General features: G+C 51.1%; 1 protein-coding gene across 3 annotated transcripts in view; it reads right to left on the reverse strand.

Annotated features, from left to right (window-relative positions):
* The window catches only part of srgap3 (SLIT-ROBO Rho GTPase activating protein 3), a 438,498-nt gene that overhangs the window by 50,471 nt on the left and 374,061 nt on the right, over positions 1-13,966 (reverse strand). For all 3 annotated transcript variants that reach the window (XM_086001322.1, XM_086001321.1, XM_086001323.1), the window contains exons 16-17: positions 3,632-3,737; positions 1,575-1,802 (exon numbers count right to left, since the gene is read on the reverse strand). In XM_086001322.1, coding sequence (XP_085857448.1) covers positions 1,575-1,802; positions 3,632-3,737 — 334 coding nt within the window. The remainder of the gene's footprint in view (positions 1-1,574; positions 1,803-3,631; positions 3,738-13,966) is intronic.

Genomic DNA, 13,966 nt, shown 5'->3' on the forward strand with positions numbered 1-13,966 from the left:
TGCGACTCCTCACACGCTGTGATTTCAGTCACTGTGCTGTGTGTCAGGACGCGGGTCTGTGCCTGCGACTCCTCACACGCTGTGATTTCAGTCACTGCTGTGTCAGGACGCGGGTCTGTGTCTGCGACTCCCCACACGCTGTGATTTCAGTCACTGTGCTGTGTGTCAGGACGTGGGTCTGTGCCTGCGACTCCTCACACGCTGTGATTTCAGTCACTGTGCTGTGTGTCAGGACGCGGGTCTGTGTCTGCGACTCCCCACACACTGTGATTTCAGCCACTGTGCTGTGTGTCAGGACGCGGGTCTGTGCCTGCGACTCCTCACACACTGTGATTTCAGTCACTGTGCTGTGTGTCAGGACGTGGGTCTGTGTCTGCGACTCCTCACACGCTGTGATTTCAGTCACTGTGCTGTGTGTCAGGACGCGGGTCTGTGCCTGCGACTCCTCACACGCTGTGATTTCAGTCACTGTGCTGTGTGACAGGACGTGGGTCTGTGCCTGCGACTCCCCACACGCTGTGATTTCAGTCACTGTGCTGTGTGTCAGGACGCGGGTCTGTGCCTGCGACTCCTCACACGCTGTGATTTCAGTCACTGTGCTGTGTGACAAGACGTGGGTCTGTGCCTGCGACTCCTCACACGCTGTGATTTCAGTCACTGTGCTGTGTGACAAGGCGCGGGTCTGTGCCTGCGACTCCCCACACGCTGTGATTTCAGTCACTGTGCTGTGTGTCAGGACGCGGGTCTGTGCCTGCGACTCCTCACACGCTGTGATTTCAGTCACTGTGCTGTGTGACAAGACGTGGGTCTGTGCCTGCGACTCCTCACACGCTGTGATTTCAGTCACTGTGCTGTGTGACAAGGCGCGGGTCTGTGCCTGCGACTCCCCACACGCTGTGATTTCAGTCACTGTGCTGTGTGTCAGGACGCGGGTCTGTGCCTGCGACTCCTCACACGCTGTGATTTCAGTCACTGTGCTGTGTGACAAGACGTGGGTCTGTGCCTGCGACTCCTCAAACACTGAGCTCCTGATTTCAGTCACTGTGCTGTGTCACAGGACGCGGGTCTGTGCCTGCGACTCCCCACACGCTGTGATTTCAGCCAGTCTGTTGTGGCAGTTGCCCAGTATGGAAAAGTAACTTCTCCTACAGGAGGAGCGAGGATTTAAAACTAGAGGACAATAGTTCTATTAAGTAGTTCTCTTTAAATAGGGCCTCTCCCTTGTAGCTGGGATATCCCTGCTACAATATAGGGTACATCCTCAACATACACGATAGTATTGTGACACACAGAACAGAGGGTCTCGGGTTTAATTCCCCCTGTCCCTGTCTGTCCTGACTTAGCTGATTCTATCTCGGGCAACAGCTGGTTGCAGCAATGGGCTCAGTGCCCCTGGATGAGCGATCGGTAAACCAGCTCCTTCGGGTGAACAAGTGGCCCCGACTGGAAAGTGCACGAGGTAAGGATCGGATAGGGATCCGTTGTGTTGCCTCCGCGGATTAATGGCTGCACAGTGAGGGTCAAGGGCTGCACTGTAACACCTCCGCTCTCCTCGCTTTAACAATCATCCCTACCAGTATTCCTCGCCTCCGGTCATGCACTTCTCGTAAACTGGCCCGTCCAGCTCCTTGTGGCTTGGGAAGATTCCCTCGTGGTTCACGATGATGCTTTTGATGACTTCGTTGACGTGAGCCTGGCAGGAGACGGGGTCCTGGCCATCAGGGATCGGCATCAAGGTGGGGCCGAAGCAGATCGCCAGGTTGTAGGGGTCCATCATGTTTTCATCACTGTACTGGGACAGACTGAAAAACACAGACAGGGCCAGGTCAGCACTGTCATATCCCATACCCAGCCGTATCTATCAGCCTCCCCCACAGACCCGCTCCTATCACCCATACGCATGGTCGCCCCGCACTCGCTGCCCCCGCGCTCTCGCCCTTCCCCCCGAACATCACATGCCGCCCCTCCCCCAGCCCCTCACTCGCTGCCCCTCCCCCAGCCCCTCACTCGCTGCCCCTCCCCCAGCCCCTCACTCGCAGCCCCTCCCCCGCAGCCCCTCCCCCCGCACCTCACTCGCAGCCCCTCCCCCGGCCCCACACTCGCTACCCCTCCCCCGGTCCCTCACTCGCTGCCCCTCCCCCAGCCCCTCCCACGCACCTCACTCGCAGCCCCTCCCCAGCCCCTCACTCGCTGCCACTCCCCCGCCCCTGACTCGCTGCCCCTCCCCCGCACCTCACTCGCTGCCCCTCCCCCGCACCTCACTCGTTGCCCCTCCCCCAGCCCCCCACTCGCTGCCCCTCCCCCGCCCTCACTCGCAGCCCCTTTCCCAGCCCCTCACTCGCTGCCCCTCCCCCGCCCCTCACTCGCAGCCCCTTCCCCGGCCCCTCACTCGCTGCCCCTCCCCCGCACCTCACTCGCTGCCCCTCCCCCGCACATCACTCGCTGCCCTCCCCAGCCCCTCACTCGCTGCCTCTCCCCCGCACCTCACTCGCTGCCCCTCCCCAGCACCTCACTCGCTGCCTCTCCCCCGCACCTCACTCGCTGCCCCTCCCCCGCACCTCACTCGCTGCCCCTCCCCAGCACCTCACTCGCTGCCCCTCCCCCACCCCTCACTCGCTGCCCCTCCCCCGCCCCTCACTCGCAGCCTCTTCCCCGGCCCCTCACTCGCTGCCCCTCCCCTGCACCTCACTCGCTGCCCCTCCCCCGCACCTCACTCGTTGCCCCTCCCCCAGCCCCTCACTCGCTGCCCCTCCCCAGCCCCTCACTCGCTGCCCCTCCCCCGCACCTCACTCGCTGCCCCTCCCCAGCACCTCACTCGCTGCCCCTCCCCCACCCCTCACTCGCTGCCCCTCCCCAGCCCCTCACTCGCTGCCCCTCTCCCGCACCTCACTCGCAGCCCCTTCCCCGGCCCCTCACTCGCTGCCCCTCCCCGCCCCTCACTCGCTGCCCCTCCCCAGCCCCTCACTCGCTGCCCCTCCCCAGCCCCTCACTCGCTGCCCTTCCCCCCATACCTCACTCGCAGCCCCTCCCCAGCCCCTCACTCGCTGCCCCTCCCCCCGCCCCTCACTCGCTGCCCCTCCCCCGACACATCACTCGCTGCCCCTCCCCCGGCACATCACTCGCTGCCCCTCCCCCTGCCCCTCACTCGCTGCTCCTCCCCCGCACCGGCCGCCCCTCCCCCCGCACCGCACTCACCGCCCCTCCCCCCCACCGCACTCGCCGCCCCTCCCTCGCACTCGCCGCCCCTCCCCCTGCACTCGCCGCCCCTCTCCCCGCACCGCACTCGCCGCCCCTTCCCCTGCACTCGCCGCCCCTCTCCCCGCACCGCACTCGCCGCCCCTCCCCCTGCACTCGCCGCCCCTCTCCCCGCACCGCACTCGCCGCCCCTCCCCCCGCCCCTCACTACTATCTGATGGCTATTGTCGTTACATCCATTGCTCAGCAGGGCCTTACAATTGGTGTTAGGACACTAGACCAGGTTGGGGGAAAACAATCAGCCAGGGGCTGCTGCTTCCAACCGTAATTCAGTGACCCCCATTTCAAAGTGTGCCTGGGTGGACACCAGGCCAGCTCACAGGATCGAGCTCGGCTGTGAAGCTTCCAAGTGTCGAACAGATGGGAAGGTACTTACTGGTTGAGGAAGGCAAAGAGATATCTCATCACGATGATGACGGTCCGTGAAAGGGTCACGACGATCTGCTGGATGTGGTGGGTCCTCTCGATGGCGCTGTCAATCTCTGTGGGGTGGACAAGGGAAGAGGGGAGAGCCTTAGGTGCTTCTCGTCTCTGTGTCCCCGAAAGAATCTGCGCCCAAATGGCCGAGGGAAAACACACACGAGTTTCCAAGATTTAACCCCACAGGGGTCATTCTGACTCTGGGTGATAGTGTAAAACGCATGATATTGGCTGACTTCTGTTTCCATTCAAATCAATGGAAATTAAAAATCGGGAGAGGTGTATAACAGGCGCCTGAGCCAATATCACACGTTTTACACTATCACCCAGAGTTAAAATGACCCCCCATCTCTTTATCCACCTTGCCATGACCCTTACATGAGCCATTAGGCCCAGGATATTTGCTCTGACTTTAGCTTTTCCTCGCCTAGGATTTTTTTTGAGGTAGTTTCACGGAAGCTTCACTTGATGCTCCCCCGCCCCTCTTTCTGGGGCATTTTGGGTGAGATTCTGAGGCATGGTCAAACGAGGGGCTTTCTGGCGTGAGCGCTGTACAGCTGGCAGCACAACTTGTAACACAAGTCACTCTGAGGGGCAAGGGCTCTACTTGCCCCAAAACCCAGCCACGGACGACTGAGGAGGTAAGAGACAGCATAAAACTAAAAGAAAAAACAGGCAAAAATGCAAAAAATAGCGCAGATCCTGCCAAGTGGGAGAGATACAAAGAACAACAAAGAGTGACAAAACAGACAGTAAGAGCTACCAAAAGGGAGTTTGAAAAGAAATTTGCAAGGGATATCAAAATCAACAGAAAAAACTTTTACAATTATATTAGGAAAAAGAGGGTGGCTAAGAGCAAGGTGGGCCACATAAAAATTGATAACGGTGATATTATAAATGAAAATAAAGAAATGGCAGACATGTTGAATAATTACTTTGCGTCAGTATTAACAGTAGAGGAAGAGGATAGCATGCCGGACATCCCAAGGAAATTAATACTGAATCAGGGACAGGGGACTCACCAAAATAACATAAGCAAAATAACAGTAATGAAGAAAATAATGGCACTAAAGAGTGACAAATCCCCAGGACCAGATAGTTTCCATCCCAGGGTTTTAAAGGAAGTAGGTGAGCACATTGCAGATGCCCTAACTATAATCTTCCAAAGTTCTCTCGATTCAGGAAATGCTCCTTTAGATTGGAAAATTGCACATGTCGCTCTGCTATTTAAGAATGGCGAGAGAGGGAAACCAGTTATAGGCCAGTTAGCCTAACATCTGTGGTCAGGAAATTACTGGAGTCTATAATTAAGGATGAAGTGACTGAACACCGCAAACATTTTCAGCTGATCAGAGAGCCAGCATAGATTTGTAAAAGGTGCCCGATGAACCCGATTGAATTTTTTGAAGAGTTGACTAAAGTAGCAGACAGGGAATGTCTATGGATGTTATTTATATGGACTTCCAGAAGGCATTCGATAAAGTCCCTCCTAAGAGACTGTTAGCTAAAGTTGAAGCTCATTGAATTGAGGGTAAATTATTGACCTGGTTAGAAGATTGGCTGAGTGGCAGGAGATGGGGACGATGGGCAGGTACTCTAATTGGCAGGATGTGACTAGTGGCATCCAACAGGGATCTGTGTTGAGGCCTCAACTATTCACTGTATTAATTAACGACTTAGATGACGGGATAGAGTCACATATCCAGATTTGTTGATGACACAAAGATAGACGGAATTGTAAGCGTAAAATTACAAAGGAAGCATAAAATTACAAAGGGATATTGATAGATTAAGTGAATGGGCAAAACTGTGGCAAATGGATTTCAATGTAGGCGAGTGTGAGGTCATCCACTTTGGACCTAAAAAGGATAAAACAGAGTGCTTTCTAAATGGTGAAAAGCTAAAAACAGTGGAGGTCCAAAGAGACCTGGGGGTCCAGGTACACAGATTGTTAAAATGTCATGAACAGGTACAGAAAATAATCAAAAAAGGCTAATGGAATGCTGGCCTTTATACCTAGAGGATTAGCATACAAGGGGGTAGAAGTTATGCTGCAGGCTATAGAAAGCCCTGGTTAGACCACACCTGGAGTACTGTGAGCAGTTCTGGGCACTACACCATAGGAAGGATATATTGGCCTTGGAGGGAGTGCAGAATAGATTTACTAGAATGATACCCGGACTTCAAGGGTTAAGTTACGAGGAGAAATTACACAAACTAGGATCGTATTCTGGAATTTAGAAGATTAAAGGGTGTTTTGATTGAAGTTTTCAAGATATTAAGGGGAACTGATAGGGTAAATAGAGAGAAACTATTTCTGCTGTTTAGGGAATGTAGGACTAGGGGACATAGCCTAAAAACTAGAGCCAGGCCTTTCAGGGGTGAAGTTAGGAAACGCTTCAACACACAAAGGGTGGTAGAAGTTTGGAACTCTCTTCCGCAAATGGCAATTAATGCTAGATCAATTATTAATTTTAAATCTGAAATTGGTAGATTTCTGTTAACCAAAGGTATTAAGGGATATGGGCAAAGGCGGGTATATGGAGTTAGGTCACAAATCAGCCATGATCTCATTGAATGGCAGAACAGGCTTGAGCGGCTAAATGGCCTACTCCAGTTCCTCGGTTACCCAATATCATCTTAGGAGTGTCAGAGTCTTAAGAAGTTCATAACTCTCTTCACTGTCGGAGGTGCCGTCTTTCGAATGAGACGTTGAGCTGAGTCCCCGTCTGTCCTCTCAGGTGGACATCAAAGATCCCGTGGCATTAGTCTAAGAAGAGCAGGAAAGCGCTCCCAGGTGTCATGGCTGATACCTATCCCAATATCTTTAACAGATGATTGGATCATTTATCTCATCGTTGATTGTGGGCCCGTTCTGTGTGCAAATTGGCTGCTGGTTTTCTACATTATAGCAGTTCAGAAGTGCTTAATTGGCTATGAAGCGCTTTGGGATATCCTGAGGATGAGAAAGGCGCTAAATAAATGAATGTTCTTTCGTTCGTTCTACAACAACAGTGACTACAATTCAAAAGACAGTCTGAGGGCTTTTCACTTCTTCCTTGTACGGAGGACCAACCAGTCCCCATCCACCACCACCCTCCTGACTGAACTTGTTCTTATACTGAACAACTTCTCCTTTGACTTCACTCACTTCCTCCAAATAAAAGGTGTTGCTATGGGAACCCATATGCGTCCTAGCTATGCCTGCCTTTTCGTGGGATATGTGAAACATTCTTTGTTTCAGTCCTACTCAAGTGCACCCCCTTACCTCTTTTTCCTTTGAAGTCTGTATCGGTGCCGTTTCTTGCTCTCACCCCGAACTGGAAAATGTCATCAACTTTGCTTCCAATTTCCACCCTTCCCTCGCCTTCACATGGTCCATCTCCGCCTCTTCCCCTCCGTTCTCAATTTCTCTATCTCCATTTCTGGGATAGGCTATAGACCAATCTCTACTACAAGCCCACTGACTCCCGCAGCTACCTTGACTACACTTTCTCCCACCCCACTTTCTGTTAGGATTCTATTCCATTCTCCCAGTTTCTCAGTCTCCATTGCATCTGCTCTGATGATGCCACCTTCCATACCACTGCTTCTGATATGTCTTCCTTTTTCCTCAACCGAGGATTCCCCTCCACTGTGGTTGACGGGGCCCTTGACCGTGTCCATCTTATTTCTCGCACATCTGCTCTCGCCTCTTCCCATCCCTCCCGGAACCATGATAGGGTTCCCCTTGTCCTCACCTCCCACCCCATCAGCCTCCACATTCAACGGATCATCCTCCACCATTTCCGCCACCTCCAGCATGATCCCACCACCAAACACATCTTCCCCTCTCCTCCCCTTTCAGCATTCCGAAGGGACCGTTCCCTCCTCGACACCCTGGTCCACTCGTCAATCACCTCCAACATCCACTCCCCTTCCCACGGCACCTTCCCGTGCAAGCACAGGAGATGCAACACATGCCCTTTTACCTTCCATTCCCACAGTCCAGGGCCCCAAACACTCCTTCCAGGTGAAACGACGACTTGTACTTCTTCAATTTAGTACACTGTGTTCGCTACTCACGATGCAGTCTCCTTTACATTGGGGAGCCCAAACTCAGATTAGGTGATCGCTTTGCGGAACACCTGCATTCAGCGTGACCCTGAGCTTCCGGTTGCCTGCCATTTTAATTCTCTGCCCCACTCCCACGCTGTCCTCGGCCTCCTACACTGTTCTAATGAAGCTCAACGGAACCTTGAGGAACAGTACCTCATCTTTCGATTAGGCACTTTACAGCCTTCCGGACTCAATGAGTTCAACAATTTCAGGTCATAATCTCTGCCCCCATATGTTTGGACAGCAGCTGTTGCTGATGATTCTGATATTCCCATTTACACCTCCCCTCAACCCATCTTTTGTTTCTTTACTTGTCCCATTACTATCCCGTTTTGCCTTGCACCATCATCCCTTTTGTCATTTAAGGAAAGTCGGCACGGATTTGTTAAAGGCAAGTCGTGTTTAAGTAACTTGATTGAGTTTTTTGATGAGGTAACAGAGAGGGTTGATGAGGGCAATGTGGTTGACGTGGTGTACATGGATTTCCAAAAGGCCTTTGATAAAGTCCCACATCATAGGCTTGTCAGCAAAGTTGAAGCTCATGGAATAAAAAGGACAGTGGCAGCATGGATACAGAACTGGCTCAGTGGCAGGAAACAGAGAGCAGTGGTGAATGGTTGTTTTTCGGACTGGAGGAAGGTACACAGTGGTGTTCCCCAGGGGTCAGTACTAGGACCACTGCTTTTCTTGATATATATTAATGACTTGGACGTGAGTGTACAGGGCACTATTTCAAAATTTGCAGATGACACAAAACTTGGAAGTATAGTGAACAGTGAGGAGGATAGTGATAGACTTCAAGAAGACATAGACAGGCTGGTGGAATGGGCGGACATGTGGCAGATGAAATTTAACGCGAAAAAGTACGAAGTGATACATTTTGGTAGGAATAACAAGGAGAGGCAATATAAATTAAAGGGGACAATTCTCTCTGTGCATGAACAGAGAGACCTGGGGGAATATGTACACAAATCATTGAAGTTGGTAGGGCAGGTTGAGAAAGCGGTTAAAAAAGCATTGGAGATCCTGGGCTTCATAAATAGAGATATAGGGCTGGATTTTCATTCAGGTGCGGGTTGGTGTCATGTAATCCGCATTTCATGTTATCCACACGAATCGAAATCGATATGGGAGATTGATGCAATTTTAACTTAATTGTCCAATTGATTTCCAACGTGCGGGAACCCTTGGCAAATGAGTTTCTCCTGACTGAAAGTTGCCTCCGATTACTTAAACATTGCTGCTGCATTTAAGGTCGACAGCAAGCCTTGCTTCTTCTGCAGACTGCCAAGCTTTTTGACTGTGGAGTGAGAGGGACCTGGAGGCACCATGAGCAGCGGGAGACCTAGATCAGCTCCTCGTTTTGAGGCGGTGGCCTTGCAGGCTTTAGAAGATGGGGCTGCAGCCAACAGGGAGGTGCTCTTCCCTTCTACAGGGAGGACGAGGCCTCCCAAGCAGACCAAGGCAGTGTGGATGCAGGTGGCCGAGGAGGTCAACTCCTTGGGAATCACCCGCAGAACTTGGATTCAGTGCCGCAAGAGATTTTGTGACCTTCTCCGCACCGGAAAAGTGAGTATGATTTCCCCATCACCCTCAATCTGATTCCCCATTGCCTTTTCTCACCAGCACTCAGCTTCAGCAATCTCTTCCTCCACATCCCACTTGACACTGACATCCATGCACCCTTACCCATTCCCTTTCTCTCTATGGTCACATTCGCATAACTATTCGACTATGCAGCCCTCACACTCCCTATCACTCTGATGCTTTGCAAACAACTGACAGCACACAGGGAGGGCCCTTGGTCTGTCCAGCTCACTCCATCTTTGTCTCCTTCTAAGTATCTATGCTATGGAATCTCTACACTCACTCCTTCATTCTCAATCTGTTGCAGCATTGCGCAGATGTCACTCACTACCTCTCGCGAAAGTCGGAGCTGCCTTTGGCACTGCTGCTCAGACATGTTGAGGTAGCTGACCCTGTGTCTGTAGACCTTGTTTGGTGGGTATCTCCTGCGCCGACGGGCTTCCAAGCGCTGGCACCTTCTGGCTTATGCAGCTTCAGGTGGGTGAGCAGCAGCCTGGCGCTCCCTGTTGCTGCTGCTGCTGTTGTTCCTGGTTCTGCTGGTGCCGCGGCTGGTGCTCAAGCTCATCCAATGCCCAGAAGGGAAGGAAATAAATGGCTCCCATGCTTCTGGTATATCCCTCAGTTGAGGAAGTGCTCAGTGAGGGTGGCGAGAGGGGTTTCCCAGGAGGTCACACTGGAGATGGGTGTCAGGCTCCAAACTTCCACAGCTATGGTTATGCCTTCTAAAAGTTCCCCCAGACCTGAGACAACAAAGTCCTGCCACCTGCAAATGATGGCTGATCAAATCTCCCCTTTAATGGCTGACCTGCAGCTGATAGTCAGCATTCCAATAGTGCTCCCGCCAGGTCTCACCATCGTGTTTCCCACCAGGCGTGTTTCACGTGGGAAAAGGGTTAAATTCACAAGGGCCTTTCAAAGTAGGATTATAGAGGCTATTCAGTGCTTGTTAAGGGCCTTAACGACCAGTCCCGCCTGTTGGAGACGGGACGGAGTCAGGACCATTAGACACAACTGAGTTAAAGTTGCTCGGAGTCGGGAACCAGGCCGGGGGGGGTGGGGGAGGTCCCGACTGGCAGTTTTCGCAATTTTAACCCCCCGCATGCCTCCAATCACGCCTCCACGGCCCAAAGAAAATCCTGGCCATAGAGTACAAAAGCAAGGAAGTTTCTAAAACACTGGTTTGGCCTCAACTGGAGTATTAAGAACATAAGAAATAGGAGGAGTAGGCCATTTGGCCCTTCGAGCCTGCTCCGCCATTCAATAAGATCATGGTTGATCTTCTACCTCATCTCCACTTTCCTGCACTGTCCCCATATCCCTTGATTCCCTTAATATTTAAAAATCTATCAATCTCTGTCTTGAATATACTCAACAACTGAGCCTCCACAGTCCTCTGGGGTAGAGAATACCAAAGATTCACCACCCTCTGAGTGAAGAAATTTCTCCTCATCTCAGTCCTAAATGGCCGACCCCTTATTCTGAGACTGTGACCCCTCAGCCAGGGGAAACATCCTCCCTGCATCTACCCTGTCAAGCCCTGTAAGAATTGTGTATGTTTCAATGAGATCACCTCTCATTCTTCTAAACTCTAGAGAATATAGGCCTAGTCTACTCAAACTCTCCTCATAGGAGGACAATCCCCCCATCCCAGGAACCAGTCTGGCGAGCCTTTGTTGCACTCCCTCTATGGCAAGTATATCCTTCCTTAGGTAAGGAGACTGTACTCCAGATGTGATCTCACCAGGGCCCTATATAATTGCATCAAGACGTCTTTACTCTTATACTCAATCTGTCCTCATAGGACAATCCCCCCATCCCAGGAACCAGTCTGGTGAACCTTTGTTGCACTCCCTTCCTTAGGTAAGGAGACCAAAACTGTACACAATACTCCAGGTGTGGTCTCACCAGGGCCCTATATAATTGCAATAAGACGTCTTTACTCTTATACTCAATCTGTCCTCATAGGACAATCCCCCCATCCCAGGAACCAGTCTGGTGAACCTTTGTTGCACTCCCTCTATGGTGAGTATATCCTTCCTTAGGTAAGGAGACCAAAACTGTACACAATACTCCAGGTGTGGTCTCACCAGGGCCCTATATAACTGCAGTAAGACGTCTTTACTCTTATACTCAAATCCTCTTGTAATAAAGGCCAACATATCATTTGCTTTCCTAATTGCTTGCTTTACCTGCATGTTAACTTTCAGTGATTTGTGTACAAGGACACCCAGGTCCCTCTGAACACCAACATTTCCCAATCTCTCACCATTTAAAAAACTTTGCTTTTCTATTTTTCCTACCAAAGTGGATAACTTCACATTTCTCCACATTATATTCCATTTGCCATATTCTTGCCCACTCATTTAGCCTGTCTATATCCTCTTGAAGCCTCCTTGCATCCTCCTCACAACCTACATTCCCACCCAGCTTTGTATCATCAGCAAACTTGGATATATTACATTTGGTCCCCTCATTCAAATCATTGATGTAGATTGTGAATAGCTGAGGCCCAAGCACCGATCCTTGTGGTACCCTACTAGTTAGAGTCTGCCAACCCGAAAATAACCCATTTATTCCTACTCTGTTTTCTGTCCGTTAACCAATCCTCAATTCATGCTAGTATATTACCCCCAATCCCATTATTTGTTTAATAACCTCTTATGTGGCACCTTATCAAATGCCTTCTGAAAAACCAAATGCACCACATCCACTGGTTCCCCTTTGTCTATTCTGTTAGTTACAACCTCAAAAAAAACTAACAGATTTGTCAAACATGATTTCCCTTTCATAAATCCGTGTTGACTCTGCCCAATCCAATTATTATTTTCTAAGTGCCCTGTTACCATGTCCTTAATAATAGAATCTAGCATTTTCCCTACTACTGATGTCAGGCTAACTGGTCTGTAGTTCCCCATTTTCTCTCTCCCTCCTTTCTTAAATGGTGGGGTTACATTTGCTACCTTCCAATCCGTGGGAACCATTCTCGAATCTATGGAATTTTGGAAAATGACAACCAATGCATCCAGTATCTCTATATCCACCTCTTTCAAAACCCTAGGATGTAGGCCATCAGGTCCAGAGGATTTATCAGCTTTCAGTCCCATTAATTTCTCCAGTACTATTTTTTTTACTAATACTAATTTCTTTCAGTTCCTCATTCTCGCTAGACCCTTGGTTCTCCATTATTTCCGGGAAGTTTTTGCGTCTTCTTCCGTGAAGACAGACACAAAGGGCAGGATTTTCATTGGGCCATTGAGGCGGGATTGGAGGCGTGTGGGGGGTTAAAATTGCAAAAACTGGCAGGCGGGCCCAACCCCGCCTCCAAGCAATTTTCATTAATTCGTGTCTAATGGTCCCGTCTCCGTCCTGCCTTCAAGAGGCGGGATAGGCCATTAAGGCCCTTAACAAGCACTAAATTGCCTCTATAATGCCATTTTGAAAGGCCTTTGCGATTTTAACCCTTTTCCCACGTGAAACACGCCTGTTCTGAAACACGACGGTGAAACCTGGTGGGAGCACAATTGGATTGCTGACTATCAGATGCAGGTCAACCATTAAGTAGGAGATTTCATCAGCCATCATTTGCAGGTGGCAGGACTTTGTAGTCTCAGGTCTGGGGGAACTTTTAGAAGGCATAACCACAGTTGTGGAAGTTTGGAGCCTGACACCCATATCCAGTGTGACCTCCTGGGAAACCCCTCTCGCCACCTTCACTGAGCGCTTCCTCAACTGAGGCATATACCAGAAGCATGGGAACCATTTATTTCCTTCCCTTCTGGACATTAGATGAGGACAAAGACCAGCCGCAGCACCAGCAGAACCAGGAACAACAGCAGCACCAACAGGAGCGTCAAGCTGCTGCTCACCCACCTGAAGCTGCACAGGCCAGAAGGGGCCAGCGCATGGAAGCCCGTTAGCGTAGGAGATACCCCCCAAACAGGGTCTACAGACACAGGGTCAGCTACCTCAACATGTCTGAGCAGCAGTGCCAAAGGCGGCTCTGACTTTCACGAGAGATAGTGGGTGACATCTGCGCAATGCAGCAACAAGACCTGGAGCCCAGAGGACCAGGTGGACAACCCTTACCAGTGGCCGTCAAAGTCACCACCGCACTCAACTTTTTTGCCTCAGGCTCATTCCAGGGATCAGCAGCAGACATCAGCGGCATCTCCCAAGCAGCCGCACACACTTGCATCACGCAAGTAACCGATGCCCTCTTTGCCATCACGCACAATCACATCCATTTCACCAAGGATTAAGCAAGTGTCACGGTGCGTGCGGTTGGATTAGCTAATCTGGCAGGCTTTCCAAGGGTGCAGGGCGTCATTGACTGCACACATGTGGCCCTTAAGGCACCCCATCGCAATCCAGGTATTTTTGTCAACCGCAAGGGCTTCTACTCCCTTAACGTTCAGCTGCTGTGTGACCACAAGAAGGAAATTTTGCATGTTTGTGCCAAGTACCCTGGCAGTTGCCATGACTCCTTCATACTGCGCCAGTCTAGTGTGCCTCCACTCTTCAGTCCGTCAGACCAACTTAACGGATGGCTACATGGAGACAAGGGCTATCCCCTGAGGACGTGGCTAATGACGCCGTTGAGGAGCCC

This window comes from Somniosus microcephalus, chromosome 11 (genome assembly GCF_052327205.1).
Source record: "Somniosus microcephalus isolate GS21.2 chromosome 11, FLI_Smic_1.0, whole genome shotgun sequence".
In the NCBI taxonomy this organism is placed as follows: domain Eukaryota; kingdom Metazoa; phylum Chordata; class Chondrichthyes; order Squaliformes; family Somniosidae; genus Somniosus; species Somniosus microcephalus.